The sequence below is a fragment of the Mytilus trossulus genome, chromosome 7 (genome assembly GCF_036588685.1).
Source record: "Mytilus trossulus isolate FHL-02 chromosome 7, PNRI_Mtr1.1.1.hap1, whole genome shotgun sequence".
Lineage (NCBI taxonomy): Eukaryota > Metazoa > Mollusca > Bivalvia > Mytilida > Mytilidae > Mytilus > Mytilus trossulus.
The window spans coordinates 81,813,679-81,830,645 of NC_086379.1; the positions used below are offsets into that span (position 1 = coordinate 81,813,679).

Sequence of the window (16,967 nt, forward strand, 5' to 3'; positions counted from 1 at the left end):
CTTAACCGTATTCCATACTCTACAACCAACCGTAGCTCCAATAATTTCAAATTCAACAATAGTAGTACTCAGTGATCGTCTTCGTCTGGTTGATGTAGTGGTAGACGATTTTTCTGTTAATAAAAATTCAAAGGAGTTTGTTTGGGAAAACTATCTATTTTTAAATATCTAAGTGTGTGTTTTATTGGTCTCATGTAGAAATGCGGAGTTTTGTGAATATTTTGTTATTTTGAGTATTTTCAATATAGTATTATTAACTTATCGTAACATGAAAAATTGTATGATTGCGAATCAAACAAATATCTCCTGGAGAAAAATGTTGTAGAAGTATATGACCACCGTAGGATCAAGGCCAATATGCACAGAACCTATAACATATGGTAAGTTACAAAAGTATTACGTAATGTTTTATGTTTGACTAAGCAGGTTGATTTGCATATTGGAATACTCCTTTAGTACTTGTAATTTCAAATGTATCATATATTGATTTGTAAACGTTAGTTATCATTTGGCCTAATTCAAGTGTAAACATTCTTGAAAACAAGAAATGTCGTAAATAATGTTAGTGATTACCAATAAATGCAAACTCCTACACGTGTGTTTGCTTTTTTCTCTATTCCCATAAGTTAAATAGATATACCTTTTTGAACAAAGACTCCAACATACACATTTGTTGGGGCGGTGTATAGTCCACCGTCAAGTATTACTTTAATTTCGCTGGTTGATAACCAGTCGCTGGATTCTATAACTTTCATCCAGTCATATTCGTCTTCCGTTGGAGGTTCTGTATTCCGAATGTAAATAGTGTGATTGAGATGGATTATTGGGCTATTTATACTGATTATCAAGCTGTCCGCAGGTGTCTTCCAGTACATTTTGTACACTAGCATTTGTGAAGTGATCTCATTTTTATCAACTGGAATGGCTACTTTAATAGTTTTTCTTGTTGGTACTAAACCAGAATTCTGAAGTTTGATTTTCGATGGTATTGCTGAGTTTGTTGTATTGCCTTCTCCCACTGACACAGTAACGGTCTTAGATGATATGAACTTAGACTCCTCATCCCACGAAAATGGTGTGTGGTCATATAATGTTACCTTTTCAGAAAAAAAAACATCTTTAGTTATATAGAAAAAGTAGGTTAGACACTTATGTGATCCATATTAACTCGTGGATATAAAAAAAAGAAGATGTGGTGTGATTGCCATTAAGACAACTGTCAATAAGAGACCTGACGACACAGAAAGTAACAACAACAGGTCACCGTACGACTCTGCTGCATTATTTCTTTTTTTGTGTGCTATCAGTTATATGTTTTGTTAATATTACTACATTTGTATCAGCGATTAACAGTAGTAGATCTCTATACAATTTGTCATATAGTACACATGTTTCGATACTTTGCACCAAATTAACTGTAAATCTCCTTAAACTCACACAGGAGCTAACATCACTCTGCACCATGCTGTAAATCTTATTGAACTCACACAGGTTGTTAACCTCATTAACAGACATAACAGTATCGAAAAAATATCTACAACACAATAAGGATGATTTTTTTTACGTTTCCCTTTCTTTTGTTTCGATATATAGTATTGACCAATCATAACAATTACTGTTTAAAATCTTTAATAAATGTGTATACCTGTATGGCTTGCTCTTGTGTAGACTGGGAATTTGATTCTACAAAACTTAAATCTACTTCATTGATTTGAAACCCTTTCTTAATCAGCTCCCCAATCAGTTTCTTGTCTTCTGTTGAATTGATGTGTCCATTTTGAACGTAAACAGGCATCTGTTTACGATTGTTCAGCATCTGAAGCACGTGGCCTAAGTAGGAAATACTATCCAATAGTACTTGAACCTCGTTTTGAACCTACATATAGAATATGTCCAGCATATATTGAAATATAAGAATTCCAAATGTTTGTTTAAAAAAAGCACCTCCAAACGGTAACAAATATGTATTATAAAAAAGGGACGAAGGATACCAGAAGACAGTCAATATTAAAAAGAAGATGTGGTATGTTTGCCATTGAGACATATATCCACAAAAGACCAAAAATGACACAGAAATTACCTATAGGTCACCGTACGGCCTTCAACAATGAGCAAAGCCGATACCGCATAGTGAGCCTAAAAGGCCCCGATAAGACAATGTAAAACAACTCAAACGAGAAAACTAACGGCCTTATTTATGTAAAAAAATGAACTAAAAGCAAATATGTAACACATAAACAAACGACAACCCCTGAATTTACAGGCTCCTGACTTGGGACAGGTACATCCATAAATGATGTGGCGGGGTTAAACTCATGAATTGAAAGTTCACTGACAACGCCATGGCTTAAAATGAAAAAGACAAACAGACAAACAGTAGTACACATGACAACATAGACAACTAAAAAGAAAAAAAATACACAAACCCTACAAAAACTAGGGGTGATCTAAGGTGCTCCAGAAGGGTAAGTAAATCCTGCTCCACATGTGGCACCTGTCGTGTTGCTTATGTGATCACAAATTTGGTAAATAGTCTAATTCGGTAGGTCACATTCATGATAGGGAATGGAATTGTAGTTACGACGTAACATATCTGATATCATTTGTGAAACGGTTATTTTATAACGGTCAATTAACTCGTGATGGCGTCTATGAAATTTACGAAGGGATGAATTCAACTTCACCATTTGAAACTCTTGGTTTAATAGCTTCCTTGTGAGCAGCAATCCTCTATCAAGAAAATCATGATAGGAAATGCAAGCACGGGAATATCGTATTCATGCGTATGTATTTGTACTGTATTCCTGTCACGTGGTGTTGTCATATTAAAAGAATTGTTAACTTTGCCATATAGGACGGCTGTTTGTCTATAAAAACAGGTTCAACCCATTATTTGGTTTTCTGTACCAAGTCAGGAATACGGCAAATGATTTAAAACATTCCGTTTCTGTGTATTTTGTTATTTGTGTTTGTTTCTGTTGTTAAGTTTTTTAAATTTTTTTAATTTTTATTCAACAACAAATTGCACTTTCTGCTGTTAACAATATACCTCACTAGTCCAGCATACCAGTGAAGAGTCCCTGTTTGTTTATACCAGAAATCCATTTTTTTTTCTTGTAAGCATCAAGATATTAAATCAACATTAGTCTTATAATCTAACAGCTAAGTTATAAAATTATCAGCAATGACATAATAAACAAGTAAATATCAGCAAGACTTATTTGTTTACCTATACATATGAATAGGAAAGAATACTATATGTGTATCATCTAGCAAAAAAGACTTTTGAGTATAGTTTCCGGAAAATTTCCCTATTTTCTCCGTTAACGTGTTCCGTTTTTTATCTCACACAGTTGATGTGTTTCCCTTTATTTTACTTCGAAACACGAATTTGTTTTCATTTGATAGATTAATGACTATTAAATAGAGTTTTACTTCTGTTGCCTTTATTTATCATCTTTTTTTTTCGAAACGTGTTTTACCAGTGTGAATATCCAAAATTAATCAGTCAAATATTTTCTAAATGAACTTAAATTGCAACTATTATTTTCCATATACAAAAGTACCAATACCATATGCTGATTTGTAGTTGTGGTGGTCAATTTCTTGTATAACATCTTAGCTGTGTAAAATAAAGCTGCTTTAATTGTGAAATCTACTTACATCGTCATTTTTTTTATTCGCCTCAAGTTCATTATTCATAGCGATCTGTGAAGCAATAAATGCTCTTTCTGTAGGCGTCAGATCAGCGTCGTTTGGCTCCGATAACTCCTGTCTGCTGGATATATCCGTCATTATGGTATATATATCTAATGTTGTTGGTGTATCCACTGATGTTTTGGGTAATATTGCTTCCAAAGCATTGTTCAGGACCCTTAGCATACCTGAATAGATAGTATTTGTCACTATTAGATGGTTGGAGTGAGAAAGGTTGTTACTGATTGTTTAGCAATGTTCGATATTTTTAACTTGGGGATGTATATTATTTGTTTGTGGTAACGCACTGTATAATTAGATTCATGGATAAGGGGAAATTTTAGATAATTATTAAGAAATCGAACGAAACTCTTGTTTTTTTCATATTCCTTCCTATATTTCGAAAAAAATTATAACAAATATTTAGATCAACTGCAAACTGTCTGTATTTGTTCACTTACGATTTGCCAAATTCTTTTGTGTAAATATTGGTCATACAATTGAGAGGATTAGCTACCAATTAAACCAGGTTTATACATTTTCTACACAATAAAAGGCCTGTAAAAATGGCAGATCTGTTACATTATTAGTGTGTGAGAGCTTTAGATTTTTCCTTTTATAATATAAAGGTCTTTCCGTTTTAGATTTTTCTTACAGCTCATTATGTCATACACCATATATAGAAATAAGAAGATGTGGTATGAGTGCCAATGAGACAACTCTCAATCAAAGTCGAAACATGTAAGAATCATGTTTAGTTTTAAGATATTACCTTGACACGTAGAAATGTAGTCTTCATACTTGGGATATGTCTCATTACTGGTAAGTTTTAAGAGTTTTTCCAATAGACCTTTATTTCCTTCAAGTGCCTTGGACTACAAAATGTACAAATATAAAAGATATGTATTATTATAATTAAGATTAACCATGTTTTTTAAGAATTATTATTTTTAAAACCAAAGATTATTGAAACATAACTATGTATATGTGTGTAGCTATTAAAGTCTGAAAATAAAACTTGAAACACAAATATTTAGCTGAAATTAAGAACTGAGATGGAGGTAGTACAATGAGATGTTAAACAATTATACCCCTTACGGCTACAGTTCACCGCTGTTAAAAAGTCATTAATCGATTGATAGATAAAAAAAAAATGGATTAAAAGCTAAAACCGAGGAAACACATCAGAACAACAGAAACACTTGAGTGCTACAATGAAATGCCAACATACGAACTAATTTTATTAATTGTGACTGTTTATTTAACGTATCATGTAAATGTAGCGGAATTTGATAAGACTGTTATTAAAGTGAGAGGGTTAGCGCTATAGAACCAGGTTTAATCCACCATTTTCTACATTTGAAAATGCCTGTACCAAGTCAGGAATAAGACAGTTCTTGTCCATTCGTTTTTGATACGTTTTGTTTTTTGATTTTGCCATGTGATTATGGACTTTCCAAATTGATTTTCCTCTGAGTTCAGTATTTTTGTGATTTTACTTTTTGATAAAATCTGTCATATTTCTTATTTGTACAGAACGTTTTATAAAAAGAATTGTGGGTTCAACATTGTTTTATTGCCAGCCAAACCTCTCACTTATATACATTGTTAATAAATATTGCTGAATCGAGAAAACTACATGACAGGAATACAGTACAAACAAACGCAAGAAAAGTCAGCATGGAGACATGTATTGTATTGCCAATGAGACCTTGCCATTGTGTGTGTGTGTATGTACTGGTACGTGTGTGTGTGTTTATTTACATTTATCTTTCCCTATACACTATTAAACTACCAAATAAGTGACATGATCTCAGAGAATAAAAAATTCTAAAACCATAGGAAATATGATAAATTTCTATGTAAGTTTTTGTAAGTATTTGTTTTTTCACAATCGTACCAATTAATTTATCCCATCTACTTCTTCCTTCATGCAATAATAGAAATATTCTAAGTATAAGTGGAAACTAACGTTTATATACAAGAAATGTCTGTAACAAGTCAAGAGTATTACAGTTGTTTGTCATTTGTGTGATACGTTTGAGCAATTCGATAACGGACTTACCGTTTTGAATTTTCTTTAATGTTCGGTATTTTGATATTTTACTTTTTATATCTTGATTAGTGAATTTAGAGTTATTTTTAAAATCATTTAAAAAAAATGTACCACTTGAAATTGCTCAGTAGAATGTAGTACAACTTCCTACAGAAATTACATATAATGGATACTTTTATATTTTCTTGTTGTTTGACACACCTAGGGGTATAACCCCATGGTGGAGGTCTTGTCCGCGGCAAACCTGATACCCCATTGTATGTAAAACAACATTATTACGTGACAATATTTGACACGTTAGCAAATTTCCTATTAATATTCGACTAACTACACATATCCTGATATCTTGTAATAGTATCGCATCTTCAGATGCCAGAAAACTGAAAAATTACCAAAGCTGTCTAAATCCTGATTTGTACATACTGTCTGAGTAGGAGATAACGTGACGTATGATACATGTATAAGACATCCTTGTCCTGGTAATGCATCAGCCATACAAGTTCTTTTTATTTAGTTATTGGGATTCCTTTTGCTTTGTTTTAGCGTCATTTGTATCTAGTAAGGAATATTAAATAAAAACATACAGCTGAGGAATTTGCAGTGAAAAGCTTGTTTCCAATAATTGTACCAATACTATTAGCAACCTGGTCTAAATTCACAGTGGATGTGCCATCAACTGCATTAGATGTTTCAGCCAGAATCGTGGAAAAAGATGTCAATTTCTAAAATAAATTGGAGCATCTATAAGCTATAGTGAAACTATTGTAATGCAGTTGAGTTTTGGGTTAAGACATTGTATATTTTAGGTGTATATATTCAAAAGTTAATTCCGGTTGTTATTATCAATAATCTCCCACCCCTACAAAATGTCTCTCTTTGAAAAATTGCGGATCATTCCTGAAATGTATTAAATAATAAAAACAACAATAGCGATCAGTTGATTTACTGTTGAAGAAAAGGTTAATGAACACACAAAAAAAATGCTCGGTATATACAAAACTAACACATGAATGAAATAAAAAAAAAGCAAACCAACCAAAAATATTTGACTCATCGCCATGTAATATATACCACCTTCTCTTTAAAAAGAAAAGAGTAATTGGCCAATTTTAAGAGAAGTCTGAAAATGATAAGAAAATTAAAAGCGTACCTGGATGTAAAGAAGGCAAATCGACAAAAACGGAGTCCAAATAACCTAACTATTTCTAGTTATTAGAGAAAATATCCATTTCATACAACACATTTTTAAGCAGGATTTGTTATCAATTCTCAGCATCTGAGGACTTCCATGTTTTCAGTAGGTTGTCAGTGCCGACTTCCTTAATTCTGTGTACTATTTTTGTCTTTAGTATGATTAATTTTTGCAACTCAATTAATTCCTCGTCCACTAATGAATACTAAATGTCCCTTTGATATCCTCAAACAAGGTTTCAAAAAAGGTCACATAGTTTTTAACATAATGTTAAATGTTCTACTTATTTTAAGGCTACAATGCGTTATAAAATATCTGTCAAATCGATTGACTGCTATAAGAGGTTGATTACGGTTGATTGAACTCAAATATGTCAAAATCTGTAAATAATTAAGGCTCTTAAAGAACAGTATCAGAAAGCAAGAAGCATTTTTAAACTTGAAAATAAATAATGATATTGAAATTGATTTAAACAAATGTTAAAGTCAATGTTGTATAAAGATCAATATGATTACCTTTATTATATCAGTTTGTGTTTTGATTTCTCCGTAATCAGGATGTTGATACATATTCCACAGTTCATCAAATGTTTTTGTGATATTTGTACCATCAGACAGTATTTCTACACCTATATTCAACCATTGTGCAGGGTCAGTATCAAGTATCGTTGTAGTTGTATTCTAAAGTAGCAAATTGTAATTGTAGAAACTAGCACAATTTTCTTTATATCTAGTATTACTGCTCTGCATTTATTACACCGATTCGATAGATATGTTGATGTTGATGCTGTTGTATACTTGTACATTATATTCTACTGGTTATCAGATTTGCATATTAATATCCCCTACCAACTGTTTTGTTTCGAAAGCCAGGCTTTACTAATTATAATTCTATATACATATGATTAGTTTTGATATTAAACATTGCAAACACATACATATCAGTCAGAAATTCGACGTAGGCTGAAAGTACAAGTTCTAATATTGTTAACAAAAATTCTTTGTAATCCTTACATAAAAACAAAATCAAATTACTCATTGACTTTAATGTTGTTTTTTTTTAAATAATTATTCAGTTTATTGCACTATTGGTTGTTAACAAATACCCTAAAAGGTACAACTATCCCAGATAGGTTTATCCCTGTGTGTGAATTATCAAATGAACCACGGGATTAACAAGATAAACTTATTATAAGTTTCAAAAGTGGTTAATAAATCATTACAATCTATAAAGTTTACATAGCAATAACATCTGGAAAATATACGTTCTCTCTGTTAACGTTTTTCTACTTATTTTAATTGTATATCACGTGGTATAGATGTTTATTATGTATCTCGAACACGTGTATTTTATTCATTCTTGTATGTTGGAATATTCTTAACTTATTTGGTAAGTTTTAAATTTAATGAAATATTTTTTTTGTTTTCTTTAACGATAACTTGAATGCGCTACAGAATAATGAGAAATTTGATGCATTTGCCTATTATGAGTATCAAACATTGATGACATTAATTGTGATGGTAAGTTAACATGGTCAAAACATGGATAAAGAATGAGATTTTTTTTTGATACTTTGTATAAAGTATTGACAATCGTTTCGTGTAAACAGAGAAACAGTCTACCTAAAACATTAATGAAAAACATAATATTGCTCTTCGAGTACATGGAGTATAATGTCTTAACTTTCACATGAAACAGACACACACACACATGTACCTACACACAAACTTGATCACAAAACTAGCACACACACACTCTTTGTCACACAACTACACATTCATAAGTACTTGTACGCTTCACAAATTTGAACTACATTGTGGTGAATTATATATATTTAAATGTTTCTTTCAATAATTTACTACATTTTCTTTCTAAGAGGATACTATTTTCATACCATTCTAAGAATTATAATTTAAAAACCCTGTATATCTATGTACTTGTGTTTTAACTCTGATGCATAATTGCTTTTGTAAACAGCAAATAAAACAATTGTTAACAACACATTAATATCAAAATATGAATGTTAGAAAAATAACAAACCAAATCCGTGACGGGTGTTCCAGCAACCTCTGCATTCATGGCAACTTGTTTTACATTTCGTATTTTCCAGTAATAGTCCACGCTTTTCATCGATAAATTTAAGAATGACGATACACTATTTTGGTCTGATGTGGTATAATTGGGTAAAACCTAAAATGTGCATAACTGTTATTGATATGTATAGTTTTGTTTTGAAAATTGGTTTTGCGTAGATAATTTATAAAACCCGCAACGAATGTTGTGGTAAGGTTATAGATAAAACAAAAATATGAGTGCCAAGGAGACAACTCTCCATCAAGTCTCAATTTGTTAAAAGAAACTACTATACGTCAACGTACGGCCTTCAACACGAAGCTATATTTTTATTTTCCTATTAATGAAATAATTGTGTATTTAGAAAAGTTGATATATGCATTAGAGAATATATAAGAAGTAATGGACTCATTAAACAAAAATTAAACAGCGACGTTAGTGTTAAGATGATTATTGTTCAGAATCTACTACTTTTTATATATTCTCTAGATTTACCCAATTACAGTGAAATGATTGGTCATTTCTCAATACATTCTGCCTTTAATGTCACTGTTATCCGGTTTACAAAAGCATTTCATCATACACACAAAGATTTGGAATAAAAGAAAATTGAAAAAATAGTAAATGAATTTGAGTCAACAATTTTCAGATGTTAAAATTACATAAATCCATTAAGAAGGAAGAACTAAATATTGCAATGAAAACAAATCTGGAAAATTTGCACAAATTCTTAAGGAAGTCAATCTAGGTGGTCAAAAGAGAAATAGCACCAAGCCAGGAATATGACAATTGTTTTCCAATCGTTTAATTTCATTGAGCTTTTGATTTTAACAATTTATAAAAGACTTTCCGTTTATCTTGGAGTCCGGTATTTTTTGTAATTTTACTTGACTTTTTCGAGGTTCTATAAATCTAAATGATTCGAATAATAAGTCAATATCGCAATGATAGGGACTCGCATTCTGATATCTAGCACATTTCACTGTATGTAGATATTCCTAAAATTGCAATAATAAATCTCTCATTTTACAAAGTTTTAGGAAATCGCAATATTACATGGAGTCAGGAAATGACAGTTGTTATCCATGAGTTTGATATGTTTGAACTTTTGAATTTGACATTTGAAAAGGGACTTTCCGTTTCGAATTTTCCTCGGATTGTATCATTTTTGTTAGTTTACTGTTTGTACATCGAATAAAGATACGAAATGTTTTGTGTTTTCTTATTAAATCTCTTATTTTATATCTTGTGCTCATATTATTCTTATTTATTTTGTTGATTGCTTTATTAGCATACCTGTCTGTTTTTTTCTTAACATCAATATCTTCATCTATATATACATATCTGTCGGATAGTTTGTTATCTTTTATTATTAGTTACATAGTGTATTAGTGACCTCATATAAAATATAAGGGATCAGTCAATTCCATATGGGGTGAGAGCGATTTTCGAACCCCATATGGAATTTACTGACCCCGTATATATCATATTAGGTTACTAGCACACTATGTAACGAATTTATCTTACCGACTATCTTTATTTGTTTAATTTAGACTAGAGTTCACTCATTTGCTATCATAACACAGCTTCTTATTTCTATATTAAAGTGTTCAACTGTTCAATTTTAAGAACCTTCTTCAATTGGTCTGCACTAAAGAAATAATGCAAACACTAACTATTTATTATCTACAACCTTGATATAACAATATTAAAAAGATCTTTCAATACTTTTAAATAACCAAACAGTGCCAAAGACGTAAATCCAGTACTTACCGTGTATTTAATTAACCCCGCCTCCCTACTAACCCAATATTGAATATACACGGTCTCCACGAGGTCGCTTTAACAAATCATATTCCTTGAAATGTATAGGAGGTTAGATAAAGATAAATATGAAAGTTATATCCTATTATTTGTAATATGGGCTTTTGTGTTTTTGTTTTTGTTTATTGCTATGCATCATTACCTGTAAAATTAGTTTGGTACACTCTGTATAATCGATAACATACCTTTCCAATATGTTTGGTACATTCTGTATAATCAATAAAGATATCATAGATCTGTATCTTTATTGTAACATTATAATCATCTGTCTCAATACCTGGCTTTACTTTGATGTAATTCTCTGCCTCTGCTACAATAAAATAATCGACTAAGTTAGCCATTTATTACACCAGAATATAACTCATTTGTCCCACAACTTTTTTTTTAAAAGGTTAAAAACATACATCACTCTTAGTTTTTGGTAGGGTTCGTGTTGCTTATTCTTTAGTTTTCTATGTTGTGTCATGTGTATTATTGTTTGTCTGTTTGTCTATTTCATTTTGAGCAATGGCGTTGTCGGTTTATTTTCGACTTATGAGTTTGACTCTCCCTCTGGTATCTTTCGTCCCTCTTTTACAGTCTCTTTGACATTTTTTAAAAATCTATTTCTTAACATTGGAATGGTTATTTGTAAGTTAATATCGTCTTGGCCTTTTTTTCCCCCTTATTCTTTAATTATTCCGTCTCTGCCGTTTTATTGGTTGTAACAGTGTTATCTGTCTGATTTATTACAATTTCCTTATCAGTAGCTCACACAGTGTTTAATTTGTTCACTTATTAAACTCGATTGAAATCAATTCGCAACTCTATCTGAAAATATAAGTCTATATTTGATTTGTGTAAAAAAAGGCATACATTATTCTAAAAATATTTAGAACCGTTATACTAAAATATAATTAACATAATGACACTATTCCCAACTAATGTGTATGTAACGTACAACCGTAATATAGAAGTGTTTCCTTTTCTTCGGAATTCGTCTGAACAATTCGATACATCAGCTGTTCTTTCCAGTCATAACTGGTATCAGTTGAAGTTCGAAACCCTTCGTCATTCCATCCGTTTGTTGTTACTTTCTTTTCCCCTAAAACGTAATAAATTTTAAGGAATGTTGTTAGTTAAAATGATTATTCAATCAGTTATAAACCAGTTTGTGATCGTATTTTGTAATAAAATGCAGTTAAAAGTTGTATCAATCAAAGGTCACGTCATTTATTACCTCTATACGACTGGTTGGTCTCGAAGTAGAGTGCTCACAGACCCTAGTACGGAGTGTCGTGGACTAGATCTTAAGTTGGGTCAAACCAAAACCTTGAAAATGATATTTGCTTCCTCTTCTGATGCATGTGCATTTTGAACCAATATTTGTTGTAAACTAGTAGGTAAATGATCCGGTTGGTCATATTGGTCTCATACAAACGAGGGTTCGTATTTATGAGAAACCAACATATTTACATCCTAGACCTCCTAACTCGCATAAGGGTGCTTACAAGTCATTGTACCATATATCCAGGTAAAGTTATATGGAAATTGAAAAACACAAAAGAAGGATGCAGTGATATTTGACATGTTACAATTCTCAAAAATTGACTGAAGTATTTGTTCTAATTTGAAGATCAGATGGGCATATAATTTAAGATGTAAAAGAGGGACAAAAGATACCAAAGGGACAGTCAAACTCATAAATCGAAAACAAACTGACAACGCCATGGCTAAAAATGAAAAAGACAAACAGACAAACAATAGTACACATGACAAAACATAGAAGACCAAAGAATAAACAACACGAACCCCAACAACAAACTAGGGGTGATCTTAGGTGCTCCGGAAGGGTAAGCAGATCCTGCTCCACAGGTGGCACCTGTCGTGTTGCTTTTCTTATTAAACGTAATAATATCTTTATTTCATATTTGCTGTTACAATTTACTAAGTTTACAGCTTGTTACTTAGTATCCCTCCTGTTAGTTTACATAATGGTTTAGGGAAGCACTATTTGATAAGATATAACTTATTCATAATATTAGTAGCTATAGTATAATTGATTTCACAATTATATAAAATAAATAGTGTTGCTTATGTGATATCAAATCCGGTAAATAGTCTAATTCGGTAAGTCAAATTCATGAAAGGGAAGGGGATTGTAGTTTCGACACAAGGAACAGTCAACCAACTCGTTGACCAGGGATGATTTCAACTTCACCATTTGAAACTCTTGGTTTAATAGCTTCCTTCGGAACAGCAAGAAAATCATGATAGGAAATGCAAGCACGGGAATATCGAATCAATTGGGAGATATATACCCCGTATGCAGGTGCTGCTGGAATGTTGCTACTTAGAAATGGAAAGTTCACAATTGGAAAGCTGAAATCATCTCTTTTGTCGTAAAATTTTGTTTTCAACCGACCCTCATTGTTTATTTCGAGATGTAAGTCAAGATATGAAGCCGACTTAACTGTATCTGTAGTATCTTTTATCTCTAGTTCAATATGTTAGATGCGTTCCACAAAGTCACCAAATTTTGAATTATTTAGTGAAAGAACACCATTTATATAGCGGAAAGTAGAGTTAAAGGATATTGCTAACTTCTAATCTTTCTTCCTAAGAAGTTCCTGCATGAAGTCAGCCTCATAATAATAAAGAAATAAGTCGGCAAGTAGAGGGGCACAGTTTGTTCCCATTGGAATGCAGACAGTCTGTTAAAAAACACGGCCTCCGAAACTAACTAGAGAGTATTTATAGTTTGCAAAAAAATAAAACAAGATTTTCTACCAAACGAAGCCGCTTCACGAAATACTTTTTTTGGCTTTTTGCTAAAAAATGGACAACGACTCTAACTTCGTACCCTGCAAATTCAACTATATAGTAGTATTTAAAAAGTTAAGCCGAAAACGAACCTAGAAATGATACATATCCAATTTACGACAAGAGCAGATGAATTGAGAAAAGGGCTATCATTACGAAGTTTGAAGAAAGAAGCTCCTGTATAAAACCCGTCTCTTTTTAATAAAAGAACAAGTACACGAGAGGAATTTCACAGCGGGTTTCCATTAGAAGGCCGCTTTTATGTTTGAAAAAGTTATTCTAACGTTACATACAATTAAGAAATAATCACCTTGATAAACAAAAATGTCAATACAAAAATGTATGGGGAATCTAGAGAAAATCATTGTTTATCAAAACTTTAAATAGCTTATACATCGAACACAAGAACACATACTCTTCGATGTTTTAAATCTTTTTAGTTTCTATATTAATATACTTAAAATTTATGACAGCCTTTTCAGAGCTTTTTTTTCATACCAGTAGCAAAAATTCATAAGAACATCAAATATGATAGATAAATATAATGTAGTGACACGTCTGTCAAAATTTAAGGAAAAGTGAAATAATGCATTCTGTGAGCAAGAAAGTAAATCTCAGCCAGCTTACCCCAGCTGTCATCCTCAATCTCACACGATCCTCCATATGGTAGTATGTTTGTATTGACGCTCCAAATACTTATGCTCCTCTCCTCTGTGGCAAGCTGCATATGAGCCTCTATAAGGTATCCAGCACTAGCATTTAAAACGTTGGCTTGCATAACAAATGCACTTGAATTTGCTTCTGAGAATGCAATGACATAAATCATTTAAATTAAGAAATAATTCGTTGGGGCTTTAATATATATTGTGATGTTACCACGGGTTTCCCTTTATAACAAATATTTAACCCTGAGCAATAGCGAGGGGTAAAATATCGGCATAAAGGGACAACCCGTGGTAAAATCAAAATATATGCAAGCCCTCATGAATTATTTCGATTCTAATATGACAAGTACGGCATTTGTTTTGGATCGAAGCGCTCTAGGTAAAGGCAGACCAGATATAACGTCACGTTCTCAAATCGCGACGTCTTATGCAAAAGAGGGGCGACAGACACCAGAGGCACGTTCATAAATCGAATATAAACTGGCAACGCCATGGCTAAAAAAGAAAAAGACTAACAGAAAAATAATATTACACAAGATACATCTTAGACTAATCTTAACCTCAAACACACCAATAAATTTGAAATAACTATCATACAATTGATTTGGAAGACGCATTTCGATACAATATTAGAACTAGATAATAAAACCTGGATTTTTGTAGCAAGGTAAACCTCTCACTTGTATGAAAATTGCATAAAATTCTATTATTTTCACAACAATGTAAGAGAAAAACATAATAGGCAAAAATGTCACAAATGTATTCAAAGTATTATGTAACAAGATGTGACCACAGACGTCTTTTATCAAAGGGTCAACATGAATTGACTACCCATCAGATTTTATCAAAATGGCAACTAACAAAAAACGACTTTCTGATGGAGTAAAATACGTATCATCTAACAAGAAATTACTGCCCGACGGATTTCATCATAGATAATGTTTTGTAAATAGTGACTGTCTGAATGATTAAATCAAAGTGACATCCTGTAAAAATAACTATGCTATGGATGAATATATTAAATTGCTTATATTATTACCAGATAACATCCACGAATGCCAGTAATCATTTTTTGTTGATATTCTACTAAAAATATCAAAATCTTTGACTTTCCACCAAAATTTAAATCCTTTTTGCTGTTCGAACGTACAAAAGGGACATGTAGCTTTTAAGGACATTATAGAAGTCAAAGCAGTCTTCTTCATGCAATTCAACCTGCATCTACAAAAGAGAACATTTTGAAGTCATTATGTAAGAATTTTATTCATCATTTAGGGATTAGTAATGTTTACATTTGTTTATAATGGTTGATTTATCCGCTGTTTAACGACTTTATTAGGTTCGAAATTTAAAAAAAAATTACTTTGGCCTCGAGTATCATTGAAGAGACATTATTTGTCAGAATGCACATTAAGCGAGGTAGAATTGATACAGTTTTTGTTATACAACTGGTCCTTAATGCCGAAAAACGCTTCTTATTATTTTATAATGCACTCAGAAAGTCATTAATATATAAACCGTTGCACAAAAATGTATTTTTAGAAGGAATTTTATTGATTTGGAATTACAATTTATTTTAATCAATGATAATAATCAAGATAACAATCATAAGCATAAACAAATCTTTATAATGCATATAATGACCACTTCAGAGGCAGCAACCAAACAACGGCGTGCCTGATTCGTCCTAAATTTCAGGGTTGATATATCAAAACCTGATCAATATTTTTATACATGTCAGATTTTTCATATATATCCCTATTTGAATTTTGAGCCAAGTCGGTCATATAGGTAGGCATCGGACACATTTCGAAAAATAGATTCTCTAATTCAGTAGTTTTTAAGGAGGCTCGCGGGTCCAAATCATTTAGTTGTTCTTAAATTTCGCTATATTTTCCTATAAATGAACTCTTATATTTAATACTTAAATTGGAAAAAAATGGGGTTATCGTTGATTTACGCTCACAATCGGCCTTTGAAAGAAACATAGCTTTCTTTAGAAGTCCTTTTTTCTGTTGAAATAATACGAGAAAAGAGGTTATATCGAAATAAAAAAAAGAACTAGATAACAGAAATCGCTGAAATTTTACAATAGTTTAGTTCAATTAAAAAAAAAAGATGTGGTATAATTGCCAATGAGACAACTGTCCACAAGAGAAAAAAATGACGCAGACATTAACAACTCTAGATCACCGTTCGGCTTTCAACTATGAGCAAACCCATACCACAAAGTCAGCTATATAAGGCCCCGATATGACAATGTAAAACAATTCAAACGAGAAAACTAAAGTACAGTTTATTAGAAAATAATGATAAAAGGTATAGGTCACCGATGATTTAAAAAAGATATTTGAATTTTAATACCAAAAATATGGCATTTTTGCAACAAAAGGAGACAAATTGGAGCTTTTCAGTTATATATACATTTTTTAAGTCATCTTTGCTAAAATGCATTGATGTATTTGAAAGATTTTTGTACCATTTGATAAAGTAACAACTAGTGAAGTAATAAATAAGATTTGTTACGAAAGAAATGTTAAACTTTTTCTGATTTTTTTATACCCTCGAGCTTCCGAAGGCAAGATTTTTGTAAAAGCTAAAGGACGACGAACTCCAAGTGATCAGAAATGGTCACTTGTTTTGGTTCGTTCTTATCGCA

At 31.8% G+C, this 16,967-nt stretch overlaps 1 protein-coding gene across 1 annotated transcript; it reads right to left on the minus strand.

The window, feature by feature from the left end:
- Nucleotides 1-626: 626 nt before the first annotated feature.
- Nucleotides 627-6,247, minus strand: LOC134726712 (uncharacterized). The gene is made up of 5 exons (XM_063591128.1): nt 6,176-6,247; nt 4,469-4,571; nt 3,664-3,884; nt 1,646-1,876; nt 627-1,097 (listed from the first exon to the last, which is right to left on the minus strand). Exons 1-5 carry the CDS (start codon nt 6,245-6,247, stop codon nt 627-629), a joined length of 1,098 nt encoding a protein of 365 aa, XP_063447198.1.
- Between the last annotated feature and the right edge of the window lie 10,720 nt (nt 6,248-16,967).